The 14,717-nt window shown below is 52.6% G+C and overlaps 1 protein-coding gene across 1 annotated transcript in view; it reads left to right on the plus strand.

The window, feature by feature from the left end:
- The window catches only part of FAIM2 (Fas apoptotic inhibitory molecule 2), a 30,536-nt gene extending 16,129 nt beyond the window's left edge, over positions 1–14,407 (plus strand). The window contains exons 11-12 of the mRNA XM_052641059.1: positions 1,076–1,129; positions 14,258–14,407. Of these exons, the coding sequence (XP_052497019.1) occupies positions 1,076–1,129; positions 14,258–14,407 (204 nt within the window). The remainder of the gene's footprint in view (positions 1–1,075; positions 1,130–14,257) is intronic.
- Positions 14,408–14,717: the final 310 nt, after the last annotated feature.

Raw genomic sequence — 14,717 nt, forward strand, 5'->3', positions numbered from 1 at the left:
GCCCAGGCACTCGGGCTGCTGCAGGTGGAGAAGGGGCAGACCGAGGGCATCACAGGATGGGGTTTGAGTCCTGGGAACCCAAGAGAGCAGCTACTGGACCCCTGCTGGAAACCCAGTGCTGTGCCTGCCCCCAGGCTCCTCTTGGTCCCCACCACCCCTTTTCTTCCAGGCCAAGAGCAGCCTTCTTCACTGGCCCTCCCCTACCCCATCCTGCCCAGCCCCTGGGTATTGGCTCCCAGTCCAGGACATCAGGATTGGTTCTGGCATTTCCTTGGCTCTTCCCAGGATCCTGTTGACGAAGGGAGGAACCGGAGCTGGCCTAGGGGCCCTCTGTGTATCTAGGATGGGGGAGGGGGTACAGGAAGGGGCCCAGCGCGTCAAAGAACCCTTTATTGACCCAGGTCAGGCTCATAGGATGCCTGTGTTTCCAGGAATCTTCTGGGGGAAGGCCCTACAGAGGGCATGGCTGGTTTGGCACCTCTTGCAAGGTTTCCACACACGGCCAGGTGCCATTGAGTCCCCCCGGGGGAGCGGAGGTTGGGAAGCAGGGGCAGACAGTCCCATCAAGTTCAGCGACAAGGACTCCGGGTGCCCCTCCTCCCCGGACTAAAGTCTATCCGCTTTCCCCTGAGACCCTCACCTCCACAGGCAGAGCCAGGGAGTCCCGACAGGGGGACCGAAAGCACAGGAATGAGTGCACGCTGGGAGGAGGGCGCAGCCTCCGGCCAGACTCAGGCTGGGAGGATGACAGGGCCCCATAGGATGAGTCACCCTGGGCCAGCCTCAGCCTGGGGCTGTGTGTGGAGTGAAGAAGTGCTGGGCAGTCGGGAGCTCCCCTGCCAGCCCCTCATGATCACTGTTATTCTGGGGCTCCCCTAGCCCAGAGGGTTAAGGACCTCTCGGTCTGGGGCTGGGTTAGGGGGGTGGTGAGAGAGAGGGGCCCCACGGGGAGGTCTGTCCTGCGCCCTCCATTCTCAGGACTGACCCCTTCTCACCTCCCCGCTGCCCCTCACCCACCCCACCCCCCCGCCCACCCTCACCCTCACCTGAGTCCATATTTTTGTCTGCCTTGCAGGTGCCCTGGCTCCACGCAGTGTATGCCGTGCTGGGAGCAGGCGTTTTTACATTGGTGAGTTTACCCCCCGGGGCCCCGCCTTCTCAGCCCCCCACCACCTCCTCAGGCCCCTCTTCTGTCCCTATCTTCCTCATAGTCCACTTCTCTGAACCCCCATGGAGCGTCAGTGGGCAGGGGCGGGAGTCAGTGCTGCTCAGGTCTCCAAGACAGATCAGCTGACCTGTGCACAGGCATGGAAGGTTGTAACAGCAGAACTGACACTTTAAACAGAGCTGGGAAGGGGTACCCCTGGTTCCTGGGGAGAGGCTGAGTGTCGCTTGTGGGAGCAGGAAAGTGAGGGTGTCCCCACCACATGGACAAGTTAGCCCTGGCTGTCTCCTGGAGGTAATCTGGGAAGACTTCTTGGAGTAAAGGAGATTCCAAGTACTCGGTGACAGATGCATTTAGACTGAACATGTCCTTGGCTGCCCTCACCGAGCTGAGAGTGTTGATGATGATAACGATAACGATGGTAGTTAATATTTTATTGAGCACTTACTTCTCCCACAGCAAGCTCTTCACATACACTAACTCCTCACCGTAGCTCTATAAAATAGCTTCTGTTTTTCTCAAATTAAGATGAGGAGCTTGACCTCAGAGACTTTAAATCCCTCCCCAGGTGGCACTAGTGGGAAAGAACCTGCCTGCCAACGCAGGAGACATAAAACAATGAATGGTAAATCAACTAGCGTGGCCTTGATCAAGACTAGGGCACCAACTCATCCTGGTTGACCCAGAACTTTACTGGTCTCAGCACTGAAAGTCCTCCTTCTTGGGGGGGAACCCCCTGGGAACTGCAAGCTTGGACAAACCAGGATGGTTGATTATCCTATGGCACTAATTGCTCTTGGTTCCGGACCAGCAGTCTTTCTTACAGATGTGTGTGTGTGTGTGTGTTTAGTCGTTCAGAGATGTCCAACTCTTTGCAGCCCCATGGACTGTAGCTTGCCAGGCTCCTCTGTCTATGGGGATTCTCCAGGCAAGAATACTAGACTGGGTTGCCATGTCCTTCTCCAGGGGATCTTTCTGACCCAGGGATCAAACCCACATCTCATATATCTCCTGCATTGCAGGCAGATTTTTTTACCTGCTGAGCCATCAGGGAAGCCCTTCCTGCAGATAGTACCTGCTGAAGACAGATCTCAATGAAAAGGATGGGTCAGGGGAGTCAGCCTAGGAGGAAAGGAAGCAGGAGGGTCAGACTGAGGGGAGTGAGACTGGGGAGGCCGAAGAGAACGGTGTTTGCAGGGACAAATGGAAGAAGAAGAGGGGTCCAGGCAGGGCAGAGTGGGAGGAGGGCAATCACTGAGGAAGGGTCAGGAAGTGTGCTTGGCTTCTTGCTGCTGCAAGTGCGTCAGCTGTGCGGGGAGACTGTGCAGACAAGTAGGGTTGGATGAACAGTAATCCCTTAAATTTGTTTAATAATCATTTGTTATTAGAAATAATAAAAACAATCCCAACTATCGGTTCCACCCTTTCCATTTTACAAAGCACTTACACACATATTATCTCATGGGATCTCCATCACATCCCAGGGAGGGAGGCAGTGCTTCTGTTAGAAGACCTGCTTTCTAGATATACCAGAGGTCACGGGTGTTAAGGGGCTGGCACAGAGTCCCACTGCCAGTAAAGGGCAGATTTAGGGCAGGACCCAGTTGTCCTGGGCCCAGCCTGCTGCTATTTCCAGAACCCCCATCATCCCCCTCAAAGAGGAGAACTTCTATTGGCTTGAAGTGGGGAGAGGGTGGGGCGATCTCTCTGGCAATGTTCCCCCTCTTTCTCTTGCACCATCTGTATTGCCCTTTCTACTGGATTTTTTCCATCAGCATAAAAGCAGGCTTTAATTTCTCCCAACTGAAAAAAATAGCAATACAAAAAACCCCTAACTCACATTTGTCTCTAGTCCCCCTGTTTAGAGCAAAGCATCTTACAAGGGAACCTGTGCTGTCTCCAGTCCTTCTCCCTCCCTCCCTCCCTTCTCTCCACTCCATCATTCCTGTGTGTGCTTAGTCGCTCAGTCGTGTCTGACTCTTTGCGACCTCATGGACTGTATCCCGCCCGGCTTCTTTGTCCATGGGGATTGTCCAGGCAAGAATACTGGAGTGGGTTGCCATGCCCTCCTCCAGGAGATCTTCCCAACCCAGGGATCGAACTCCAGTCTCCCACATTGCAGATGGATTCTTTACCATCTGAGACACCAGGAAAGCCCATGAATACTGGAGTGGGTAGCCTATCCCTTCTCCAGGGGATCTTCCTGACCCAGGAATCGAACCGGGGTCTCCTGTGTTGCAGGCGGATTCTTTACCAGCTGAGCTACCAGGGAAGACTGAATCCTCTTTAAATGTTCTCATCAGGGTCCCCGGTGGGCTCCCTGTGACTGAACCCAGTGGTCATTTCTCAGTCCTCACCTTGCTCTACTCTCGGCAGCATTTGGTACAGTTGCTCATGCCCTCCCCCCAGAAACCTCTTCTTCGCTTGGGATCCAAGCACCAGCATCTGCCTCTGCTTTCATGGCTCCCCCCTGGTCCGTGTCGCCATCATGTCCCACCTGGATTCTTGACATGGCCCCCCGTGGGTGCTGCCCCACGGGGGGTGGGTGCAGTCTGTACCAGTACCACAGCGGTGGGAGGGATCCTGTTCATTGTTAAATGAGGTCAGATCATTTCTGCACTTGGAGAAGGAAATGGCAGCCCACTCCAATGTTCTTGCCTGGAGAATCCCAGGGACAGAGGAGCCTGGTGGGCTGCCGTCTATGGGGTCGCACAGAGTCGGACACGACTGAAGCGACTTAGCAGCAGCAGCAGCATTTCTGCACTTGGCCTCCAGCAGTCGCTGCCCACTGCCCGCAGGCCCTCCTGACCTCATGGCCTCCCGCTCCTGCTGCAGCCACAGGCGTCCTTGCTGCTCCCTAGGATGGCAGGCTCACTCCCAGCCCCAGGCCCCTGCTCCCATAGTTGCCTCTGTCGATTCCTTCTGATCTTCTCACCACTCCCCATCTCCTCTCCTTCACGTGTTTGCTTTGTTTACAGTCTTGTGTGCTGAGTGTGTTTATACACACACACACACACACACATAGGCATGCCCACAGGTCGCTCCCTTTATTTCTCTCCATCGCACATCTCTTCCTTTGACATACTGTATGTTTTTCTGGTTTGTTTATTTATTGTCTCCGTCCAGCAGAATTTAAGTTCCTTGAAGGCAGGGATTTGGGTCTGGCTGGCTTGTCGCTGCATCCACAGTGTCTAGAATAATGGGTAGCTGTTCTACCCACAGCCTAGGGGCTCACAGCAGGCACCCCTAGATGTTTTCAAGATGAACGGACTCTGGAGAGGCCAGGTCCAGCTGAGGCACTGTCAGACTGAGGCACAGAAAGCATGACTGCACAGCTGACTTAGGCATCCGTCTCCTGTGAGTCACAGGGGAGGAGGAACCTTTGCACCTAATTACCCATTAATGTTTCATTAGGAGAGCAACACTCTGACTCTCCTCGGTCAGGCTCATCCTTCGAGTCATGTAAACAGTGGTCAGGAGCAGTGGCGTCAGTCCCCCGGCCCCATCCCCTGCCTTCTGTCACCTGGGTCAAAGGGAGGAAGACCTGCAGCCCATCCGTGGTGTGGGGAGGGTTGAGGAGGGGCCACTGGCCTCATTCCCCTCCCTCCCTCTCAGTGTCACGTGGATGGAGGCCCACAGAGGCCCAGCCCCATAAGAACTAAGGTTCCCGTGCCTTTCCACTAACCTCAACTCAGAAGGCCCTTGACCTCAATCTGATCCTGCTTCCAGCATCACTTCTGTCCTTTGGAACCTGTAGTCCAACCTATCCCCAGAACCAGTGCCCAGCACCCCTGGTCTCTCTATCTGTCCATCCTGCCTTCTCCTACCCTAGCCTTTGGCGAAGTCTCGTCACTGTGAAGGGCGCTCCAAGCGTTGCAGCTAGGCAAGGATGTCACTCCGCGATCCCTGCCCCTCTTGCTGCCTCGGGGAGGATGTGTGAGAAAAGAGGGATGAGACGTGTTAGAGGAGGGCCCAGCCCCCGGTGAGAACCGCCCCAACCCCACCAGCCTGGGACCTGGCAGGGCTGTGAGAAGCAAAGGGCTTTCTCCTACAGACCTCAGCCTTGCCCCTGAAAGACTGCCTTCTTGGATAGCAGGCCTCCCAGCTGGACTAGGGGGAGACTGGGGAGATGGGGAGCCAGGGTCTCCTAGGGCCGTGGTCCTGCTGGCAGGGATCACCCCTCCTGGGCCTCACCCTGACTGGCCTTGGCACATTCTCGAGAGGCTTGGGTTTTTCTCCGTCGCCCTACCCTGTAACCCCGCTCTGGGCACCAGACTCAAATGCCAGTGGAAGTGGTGAGTCAGTCGGAAGTTTCTGGCCTCAGGGTGGCCCCGTTCTCCTCTCCCTTCTATTGCCCCCTCCTTGAGTGCATTTTTGTAGAAGCTGATGGAAAGCGAGGCAGGGGAGCATGACGGGTGGGCTGGGGTGGTGAGGCAAGGCGCAGGGGCTGGGACAGAGCAGGACAGCTGAGGCAGGGGGAAAGAGAGAGGGAGCGAGCAGGCAGGGCCTGGCCAGCTGCCTTCCTGCTGTGGCAGCACCTCTGTACCTACATGACTGTGGGCAGGTGCTCTTCCTCAGAGCTGGCCCTTCTCTGGGGGGCAGGTGCTCTACCTCAGAGCTGGCCCTTCTCTGGGGGGCAGGTGCTCTTCCTCAGAGCTGGCCCTTCTCTGGGGGGCAGGTGCTCTACCTCAGAGCTGGCCCTTCTCTGGGGAAGTGAAGTCTCCCAGTCCCTGAAAGCATGAAGCCAAGCCTTGATACCTGGGGAGAAACCAGGAATAGGACTTCAGGTGACAGGCCCGGTGGGAAGAGAACTCTCTTCTGCCTGTCCCACCTGGCCAGTTTCAGGACCTCTGGCAACATTCATTCCTGGGCTTTAAGGAAGATGAGTGAGAAGCTGGATTCATGAGTAGGACAGAGGCTGGGAGATGAGTTAGGGGGCCGCTGCAGTGTCCCAGAGTCAAGGACAGGGCAGCCCGGAGCACTTGCATGGTCAGTACAGGATGCGTCAGGGTCTGATGGTGTCTGGGCGAGTGCAGCTTGGATGCGAAGATGCTCTTTCTGTAGAGGGGCTGGGCCTCCAGTTCTGGGTATTGACTCCTGGCCATTGAGGGGGCATTCATAGCCATCTGTCCTCAGTCCCCGGGAAGGACCGTGAGCGCTCAGAGCTGGCAGGGACCTTCCTGTGCTGAGACCCAGAGAGAGCACAAGCAGACTTACACACCACATGCCTGCATACCACACACACGCACACCATACGCACGTCACACACATATACCACGTATACCACATACACACACACACACCACTCACATACACACAAACCACACACAAACACGCACACCATACACACGTCACACATACACACCACATATACCACATACATACCTATACACATCACACACACACACCACTCACATATACACACACCATACACATCACACACATACACCACATATACCACATACACACCTACACACACACACACACCTCTCACATATACACACACCACACACAAACACACACACACCATATGCACGTTACACACATACACCACATATACCACATACACACCTACACACACACACACCACTCACATATACACACACCACACACTCACAAACACACACACAGACGCCATACACACATCACATATATACACCACATATACCACATGCACACACATACACACCACACACATACACACACCACACACATACACCACATATACCACATACACACCTACACACATCACACACACACACCACTCACATATACACACACCACACACTCACAAACACACACACACACCATACACACGTCACACACATACACCACATATACCACATACACACCTACACACATCACACACACCACTACACACCTACACACATCACACACACACATCACTCACAAACACACCACACACTCACAAACACACACAGACACCATACACACATCACATATATACACCACATATACCACATGCACACACACACACCACATGCACACCATATACACATCACGCACATACACCACACATACCACATAGATACCTACACATACCACACATATACACTTACCACACACACATGCACACCATACACACATCACACATGTACACCACACATACCACATACACACCTGCACACATCACGCATACACACCACACATATATACAACCACACACACATACACGCCATATATACGTCATATATCTATACCACATGTACTACATACACACCTACACACATCACACATACACACTACACACATACACGCCACACACACATGCACACTTTACACATGTCATATATATACATACACCACACATACCATATGCACACCACACACACACACCACACAATCACATACACACACCACACACACATGCACACCATACACATGTCACACATACACACCACACATCACTTACACAACATATAACACACACACCACAGACACACAGACACACCACACGCATGCAGTGTTGGCTGCCAGGCTGGAAGAAACGCCCCTTTTTCTGATTCTCAGCTCAGCACTCTTTCTATTCTGTCTCCCTTTCCATTTCACAGATGGAAAGATGGAGGCCTGGAGAGGTCTGTCCCCTCACATGAAAAGGGTCCAGAGAGGCCTTCTCAGCCTCTGTCATCCGGAGGCTGGGCCTCAGGCAGTCTCTTCTTCCAGGTCCACCTGGGAATCCGCGTGTCCTGGGAATCTTCCCCAGTCTTTGAGAGGCTCAGGGAAGAGACCCAGTCTGCCCCACCCCACCACTTGCCCTGCTTTTCTCGTGGGGGCTATGGTAGATGCCCTGCCTTCTTCACAGTTAGAGAAACACTTTGAAAAGTAAAAATGGCCACACAGACCTGAGGCAGGGATATGATTTTCTTTCAGACTTAATTTCATATAGAATTTGGCGACTCCTTTGCCTCACTGGTTTCCATGAGCTTAAGGGATCCAGTGAGAGAAGCTTCTCTGTTTGGCAGCCCACCGTCTGCCACCACAGCAGCCCTGATACCCCACCTGAGGCCTCATCTGAACCCTGGAGGCCAGATGAATTCCTCAGAGGGCAGGAGGAGGGAGGGTGGATTGACCAGTAATTGTTCCTTCAGGGGGAAAGTACACTCGTGCCCCACTCCTTCGCCTCACCTCAGTCTCACTTCCTGAGACACTAATCCTCGAAACCAACGCCCTGCTCAAACCAAGCCCTTCAAACCAACACCCTAACTCGGAGAAGGTGAAGGAAGCCCCCTGCCCCAGGGCTTGTGGACTGATGGAGGGGTGATTAAGAGTCCCAGTAGGGCTCAGGGCAGGACACATGTACACGGGCCTGAGCGGGGGAGGTGCTTGCAGGAGGCCTTCCCGGGAGCTCTCCAAGAGACCACGGGCATCCCACCCAAACCACAGTCAAGGCCTCACTCATCCTTTGACCGCTGTGACCTTTGGGCAAGTTACTTGATCTCTCTATGCCTAGTTTTTAAAATGGGGCTAATATTAACTGTTTCACAAGGCTGTGGTAATGCTTAATAATATATAAATGGAAAAAAGAAAACAGCTGAGCACCTGGAATGTGGTAGTTTCTCAGCTGCCCTGGGAGCTTTCACTCTTATCGTACATGTTAACCTTGTAGTTCAGAGCCCAGATTTTGGAGCACAGTGTGTGTGTGCATACAAAATTGCTTCAGTCGTGTCCAACTCTTTGCGACTGCATGGACTATAGCCTGCCAGGCTCCTCTGTCCTTGGGATTTCCCAGGCTAGAATACTGGAGTGGGTTGCCATGCCCTCCTCCAGGGGATCTTCCCAACTCAGGGATCGAACCTTTGTCTCTTAAGTCTCCTACATTGGCAGGCAGGCTCTTTACCACTATTGCTCCTTGGGAAACCCCTGGAGCAGAGTAGATGGGTTCAAATCCATTCTCTGCAACATTTAATCTGGGTGGATTGATTGAGTCATGTCACTCTCTGTACTTCTGTTTCCTTATCCATAAAAATTCAGATAATAGTTCCCACCTCATAGCTTGTAACTTGTAAGTGAATCAGTATATACAAAGCACTGAGAAAGTGCCTGGCATGTCATCAGTGAACAATAATATTACCTGTTAGTAGCTGTCAGTTGGAGAAGGCAATGGCACCCCACTCCAGTACTCTTGCCTGGAAAATCCCATGGGCGGAGGAGCCTGGTGGGCTGCAGTCCCTGGGGTCACTAAGAGTCGGTCACAACTGAAGCAACTTAGCAGCAGCAGCAGCAGTTGTCAGTTGCCCAAGGTCAGAGGCAAGCTTTGAACCCAGGTCTATGGGACTGCCCAGTCCATGTTCTTGAGGTCTGTTACATGCACACCCTTCCTTTTTCACCTGCCTGCTCACATTGCTCCCCTCTTGTCCAGACCCTGTCAGACCCTGTTCCTTTGGTAGTGGTGGCCCACCTGAAGGTGCTCCCCAGGACTGCAGCATGCAGAGGTCATCTGTGCTGTTTAAACTTTAAAAAAAAAAAAAAAGCAGAACTGCTCTTTTATTTAAATATTAATTTATTTCTTCGGCTGCACTGTGCCTTAGGTATGGGATGTGAACTCTTGGTTGCAGCATGTGGGATCTAGTTTCCTGACCAGGGATTGAACCTGGGCCCCTGCCTTGGGAGCTCAAAGTCTTAGCCACTGCACCACGAGGGAAGTCCCCCGTGCTGTTTAAACTCTTAACACCCAAGCCACTGAAGACAAGAGAAGTATCTTCTATGGGACTGAAGCAGGTCTCCACTCAGCTGCCCTCTCTCTGTCCTACATCCCAACCGAGGGCGTAAGGGCTTAAAGCTGGCAGTTAGTCTTTTTTCTCTGGAATCCTCAGAGCCCAGTCTCACCCTTTAGCCCAGAAAGTGAGGAGCAGGTGGGCCCAGCGCTCCCTGCATCCCCTCAGGTAGCCCACTGGGCTCTTAGCCATGAACTTTGGGTATACTTTTCTTCCCACCTCTTCCATCCTTATACACACACACACACACACACACACACACACACACACCACACACCCCATGCCCCAAAGTGATGTCACACAGTGGAAAGAGAATGGAATTGACTGTCCTCTCAGCTGTGTGAACTGGGTGAGGCACTTGCATTCTCAGGGCCTCAGTCTCCTCAGTTCCATTAGAGAGATGATTATGCAATATCTGCCCCAGGGGCTGGTGGTGAGAATTAAATAAAAGGGTTCATGAACTCTCCTTTTGTGTTACTTTAACCCTTCTTTTAAAATTTCTAATATATAGCATGTGCATGCATGCTTAGTCACTAAATCACGTCCAACTCTTTGCAACCCCATGGACTATAACCCACCAGGCTCCTCTGTCCCTGGGATTCTGCAGGCAAGAAAACTAAGTGGGTCGCCATGCCCTTCTCCAGGGGATTTTTCAAACCCAGGGATTGAATACATTTATTCATATATTTCATTTTTTGAACCTTAAATAATATATATAAAGCAAATGTCATCAGGCCATATCCTTCCCTGCCTTCCCAGTGGTAATTGCTATGGTTAATTGTCTTTCCTTCCAGACCTTTCTATATGCATTTTATGTTTATATGCTAGGTAGCTTCTATGTCATAGGTTTTTTGTTAAGTAAGGGGGCTAATGTGATATGGATTTTTCTGTCAGTTGTTCATTTCTCATAATAGATGTTATGAGAGATATTTCTGCCTCAGCACAATTGATCGAGTTTGGGATTGTTTCCAGGGTTTCTCTGTTAGAAGCAACGCTGCCTTGAACAGCTTTGGGTGTGCTGCTGGCATTTCTGTGATATAGACATGGTCCATGTATTATTTTTTATGCTGATTCAACCCATTATAACCCCACCCTTTTGTAGTCGATGCCTGTTCATTGGTGGCTCTGAGCTGCCCTTTCCATGGCATGGCTCCCTCAGAGCCTCTCCAGCTTACCCCTGGGAGGGCGGCAGACACAAGCCTGGGCACCACAGGATCAGGCCAACTGCGTGGCCTGGGGGGTCCTGGCCAGGTCCAGCCCTGACCAGTAGGGTGACCCAGGAGAGTCCGCCTTTGTCTTCTGTGCCATCAGCACATGCCTCCTCCCTCCCTGCAAGCCCACCCCAGCCCCACTGTCTCTTTCAGGATGTAGGAGACAGGTAATCTGGTTCCAGCTGGATAAGTGGCCATCAGCAAGTCACTCACCTGCTCTGAGCCTCCCTTCCTCCTGTGTAAAATAGTGATGATACTATCCACCTCCTAGGGTGAACTGGGCAAGTGAGATAAAGGACTAGTGTGTGAAGACTGCTCAGATGTAAGTTAATAGCACCCCCATCCTGCTCCTACCCCTGACCACCATGCCCCTCTTGAAGGGTCTTATATCCAGCTGGCTCGCAACTTAAGCACCTGCTGTCATTTTAGGTGTTAGCGGGCAACTGAGTTGTTAGCTCTCAACTGAGATCTTGGCTGCCAACTAAGGTGCTAACTATAACCAAGATACCTGCTCTCAGCCAAGACGTTAGTTAACAGTGCTCATCACCCAGGGAGATTATCAAGTTACTTTCCCCTATGTGCGTCCATGCTCATAGTATAATCTCTGATCATGTTTTTTGCTCTCATTAGACAGTGCTCTGAAGGCAATTCCCTGTAGCATAGTAGATGCTCAGTTTAAATATTGTTGGGAATAAATGAATGGAAACCCTTCAGCTGGCTCAACAGGCATGAAGTTGCAGTGGTGGGTGGTACTGGGCTGTGGAGTGGAAATTTGGAGCAAACTCTCCCACATAGCCCATGGAGATCAGCATCCATGGCCTTGCGCCAAAGGCAGGGACAGCATCCATTTCATCCCTCTTTTCTCGAAGAGAAGGGCTTCCCGGTGGCTCAGACAGTAAAGAGTCTGCCCACAGTGCAGGAGACCTGGATTCGATCCTTGGGTCAGGAAGATCCCCAGAGAATGGAGTGGCAACCGATCCATGAGATAGAGGAGACTGGTGGGCTACAGTCTATGGGGTCACAAAAAGTAGGACACGACTGAGTGACTAATACTTTTCTCCAAGAGACAAGCCAGCTGGCTGTTCTAGGAGGCTCCTTGGAGAGCAGCCCCCCACCACTCCTCCAACAGGGTCAGGTTCAAGCCTTCTAGGTTGAGAGATTTGATTTCATTAGCTCACCCAGGGGTGACCAGGCTCTGGGAAATCAACCAAGCAAGCAATGATTGGTAAGCCAGATCGGCAGTTTATTAACTTGTGCTGGCAGTCGTGACCACTGAGCAGCCAGGAGCATTTGGGTCAGCCACTCTCCTTGCTTGTTCTCCCTACGCAAGGAAGCTTTCTTTACCTGGGAGTCCAAATCGAAAAGAGAAGGAGCAGAGTAGAATGGAGTGAAATGACACTAAAGAATAATAAGTTGATGCCACATTCACTGTCAGACATCAACCCTCAAAACCACACCATGGTGCGGTCATCATTACCGCCCCATTTTCCAGATGAGAACACTGAGGTCAAGTGGGGTATGGCTCCAAGGTATTATAGCCCAAACCTAGGTGTTCCGACTCCAGTCAGTCCTGTGTTCTTGTGCCTTGAACACGGCCCCCTCAGCCCTGGCTGTGGTTCTGTTTGCCTGCTGCGAAGGCCACCCAGCTTCCCCTGGCAACAGTTCTGCCTCTTTGATGAGTGGCAGGAGACACCTGCATCTCAGCACCCCGTACACATGTCCTCAAGAGGGCACCTCTCCTTCTGCAGACAATAACAGTAAATCCACACTAACAGCCACATTCATTAAGTGCTTACCAGGTGTTAGACAACTCGCCAGGCGCCTTGCAAGCATTATCTCACTCTCACAACCACCTCAGGAGGTGAGCACACTCATCTCCCTTCTGCCGAGTTGGACTCAACGGCTCAGAGCAACTGAATAGCCTAGCCCAGAGTCCCAGGGTGAGTGAGTGGCGAAACTGAGACTGGAATTCAAGCCGGCCTGACTCTCAAGCCCATACTTGCAATCACCCCCACCTCCCCGCCCTCAAGGGTGACATGCTTTGATGTCCCACAGGCTGGAGCTGCTCCCTGTTGGAGCCTCTGGCCCCTGGGCTCCGGCCTCTCTCCGTCTCCCTTTGCCCCACTTCTCCCCATGGTGAATTCCTCATTCTTCACACCACCACCCTCACCTCCAGGGCTTCCCCAGGCCCGCTTCATCTAGCAAACCCCTCCTCATCCTGCAAGCCCCAGGTAGAGTCACCTCTGCTGGGCCACCTTCCTCCTGCCCAATCAGCCCTAATTATGGCATTTCCGAGGTTATATGGTAATCATCCGTAAGTGCCCACCACTAAGTGGTGAGACCCTGAAAGCCGACATGGCATGGTGTTCCTCGTGGCCTCTGCAGTTCTGAGCAGGTTGCTGGGGCTCTCGGGGGAGCCTGATTCCTGGCAGAAGACACAGTAACCCTGCGTAGGGCCCATAAACTACAGAGCAGAACAGTTCAAGGAGGGGGCTCTGGAGTCAGCCTGCTTGGGTTCTGATCCTGGCTTTGCCACTTCCCAGCTGTGTAACCTTGGTTATGTACTGAACATCTCTGGGCCTTGGTTTCCTCTAGGAAAGGGAGAATCATTACTGGATACTGATGTTATTAGGATGAAGTAGGTAATGTCTGTAAAGCACAGAACAAGTGCCTGTTCCCTGCTCACTGTTACATGGAGGATTTATCCATCCTCTAAGAGTAGGGCCCTGAGGGGAATGGCAAGAAGACTATGCTTCAGCTTGAAGGTCCCCTCCTCCAGGAAGCCTTCCTTGACACCTGACACACTCACATAGGTCAGGTTCCTGTTATCAGCCCCTGGTGGCACTTTGGGTTTCTCTTTGGTTACTCATCATACTAACAATTACTTTACCCACTAGACTCTGAGCTCTGTGAGGTCAGAGATCTTGTCTGTCTTGTTCTTTGCCACATCGGTGCCTGGCACACAGTAGGTGCTCAGTAAATAGGTATCGAATTAGGGATGGAAGGTGTTGGGAAAGTTCTCAGGAGGATCACTGGGCAGCCAGGCCGCAGGTAATCACAGTATCGGGGGTGGGCCTGGTTGCTCAGTGGTCAGTGTCAGCGACCAGACTTTCTGACCTCTCTGTCTCTCCTCCTCTTTCCCTCAGTTCCTGGCATTTGACACCCAGTTGCTGATGGGTAGCCGACGCCACTCGCTGAGCCCCGAAGAGTATATTTTTGGAGCCCTCAACATTTATCTAGACATCATCTATATCTTCACCTTCTTCCTGCAGCTTTTTGGCACCAACCGGGAATGAGGAGCCCTTCCCACCCCCTCCTTCCTTCAGAGAATGCCCCCTTGCTGGTCCCCTGACCCTCCCTGTGCTCCTGCAAGCCGAGATATAAAGCTAGCTGCCAGCCCAGCCTTCGGCCAACCCACTCACTGTCCTCAACCCCGCCCTCTGCAGCTTGTACCCATGCCGCCAGGGGCCCTGCGGAACCCGGTCATACTGTCCCCTGTGCCGCCCCTTCCCCCCGGTTACCTCTCCCAAACTGGGACCATCGAGGCTGGAGGCCCTTCTGGGTTTGAAGACCCAAGATGCATGGGAGAAGCCCAGCAGGATTTCA

The sequence above is a fragment of the Budorcas taxicolor genome, chromosome 5 (assembly GCF_023091745.1).
Source record: "Budorcas taxicolor isolate Tak-1 chromosome 5, Takin1.1, whole genome shotgun sequence".
Taxonomy (NCBI): domain Eukaryota; kingdom Metazoa; phylum Chordata; class Mammalia; order Artiodactyla; family Bovidae; genus Budorcas; species Budorcas taxicolor.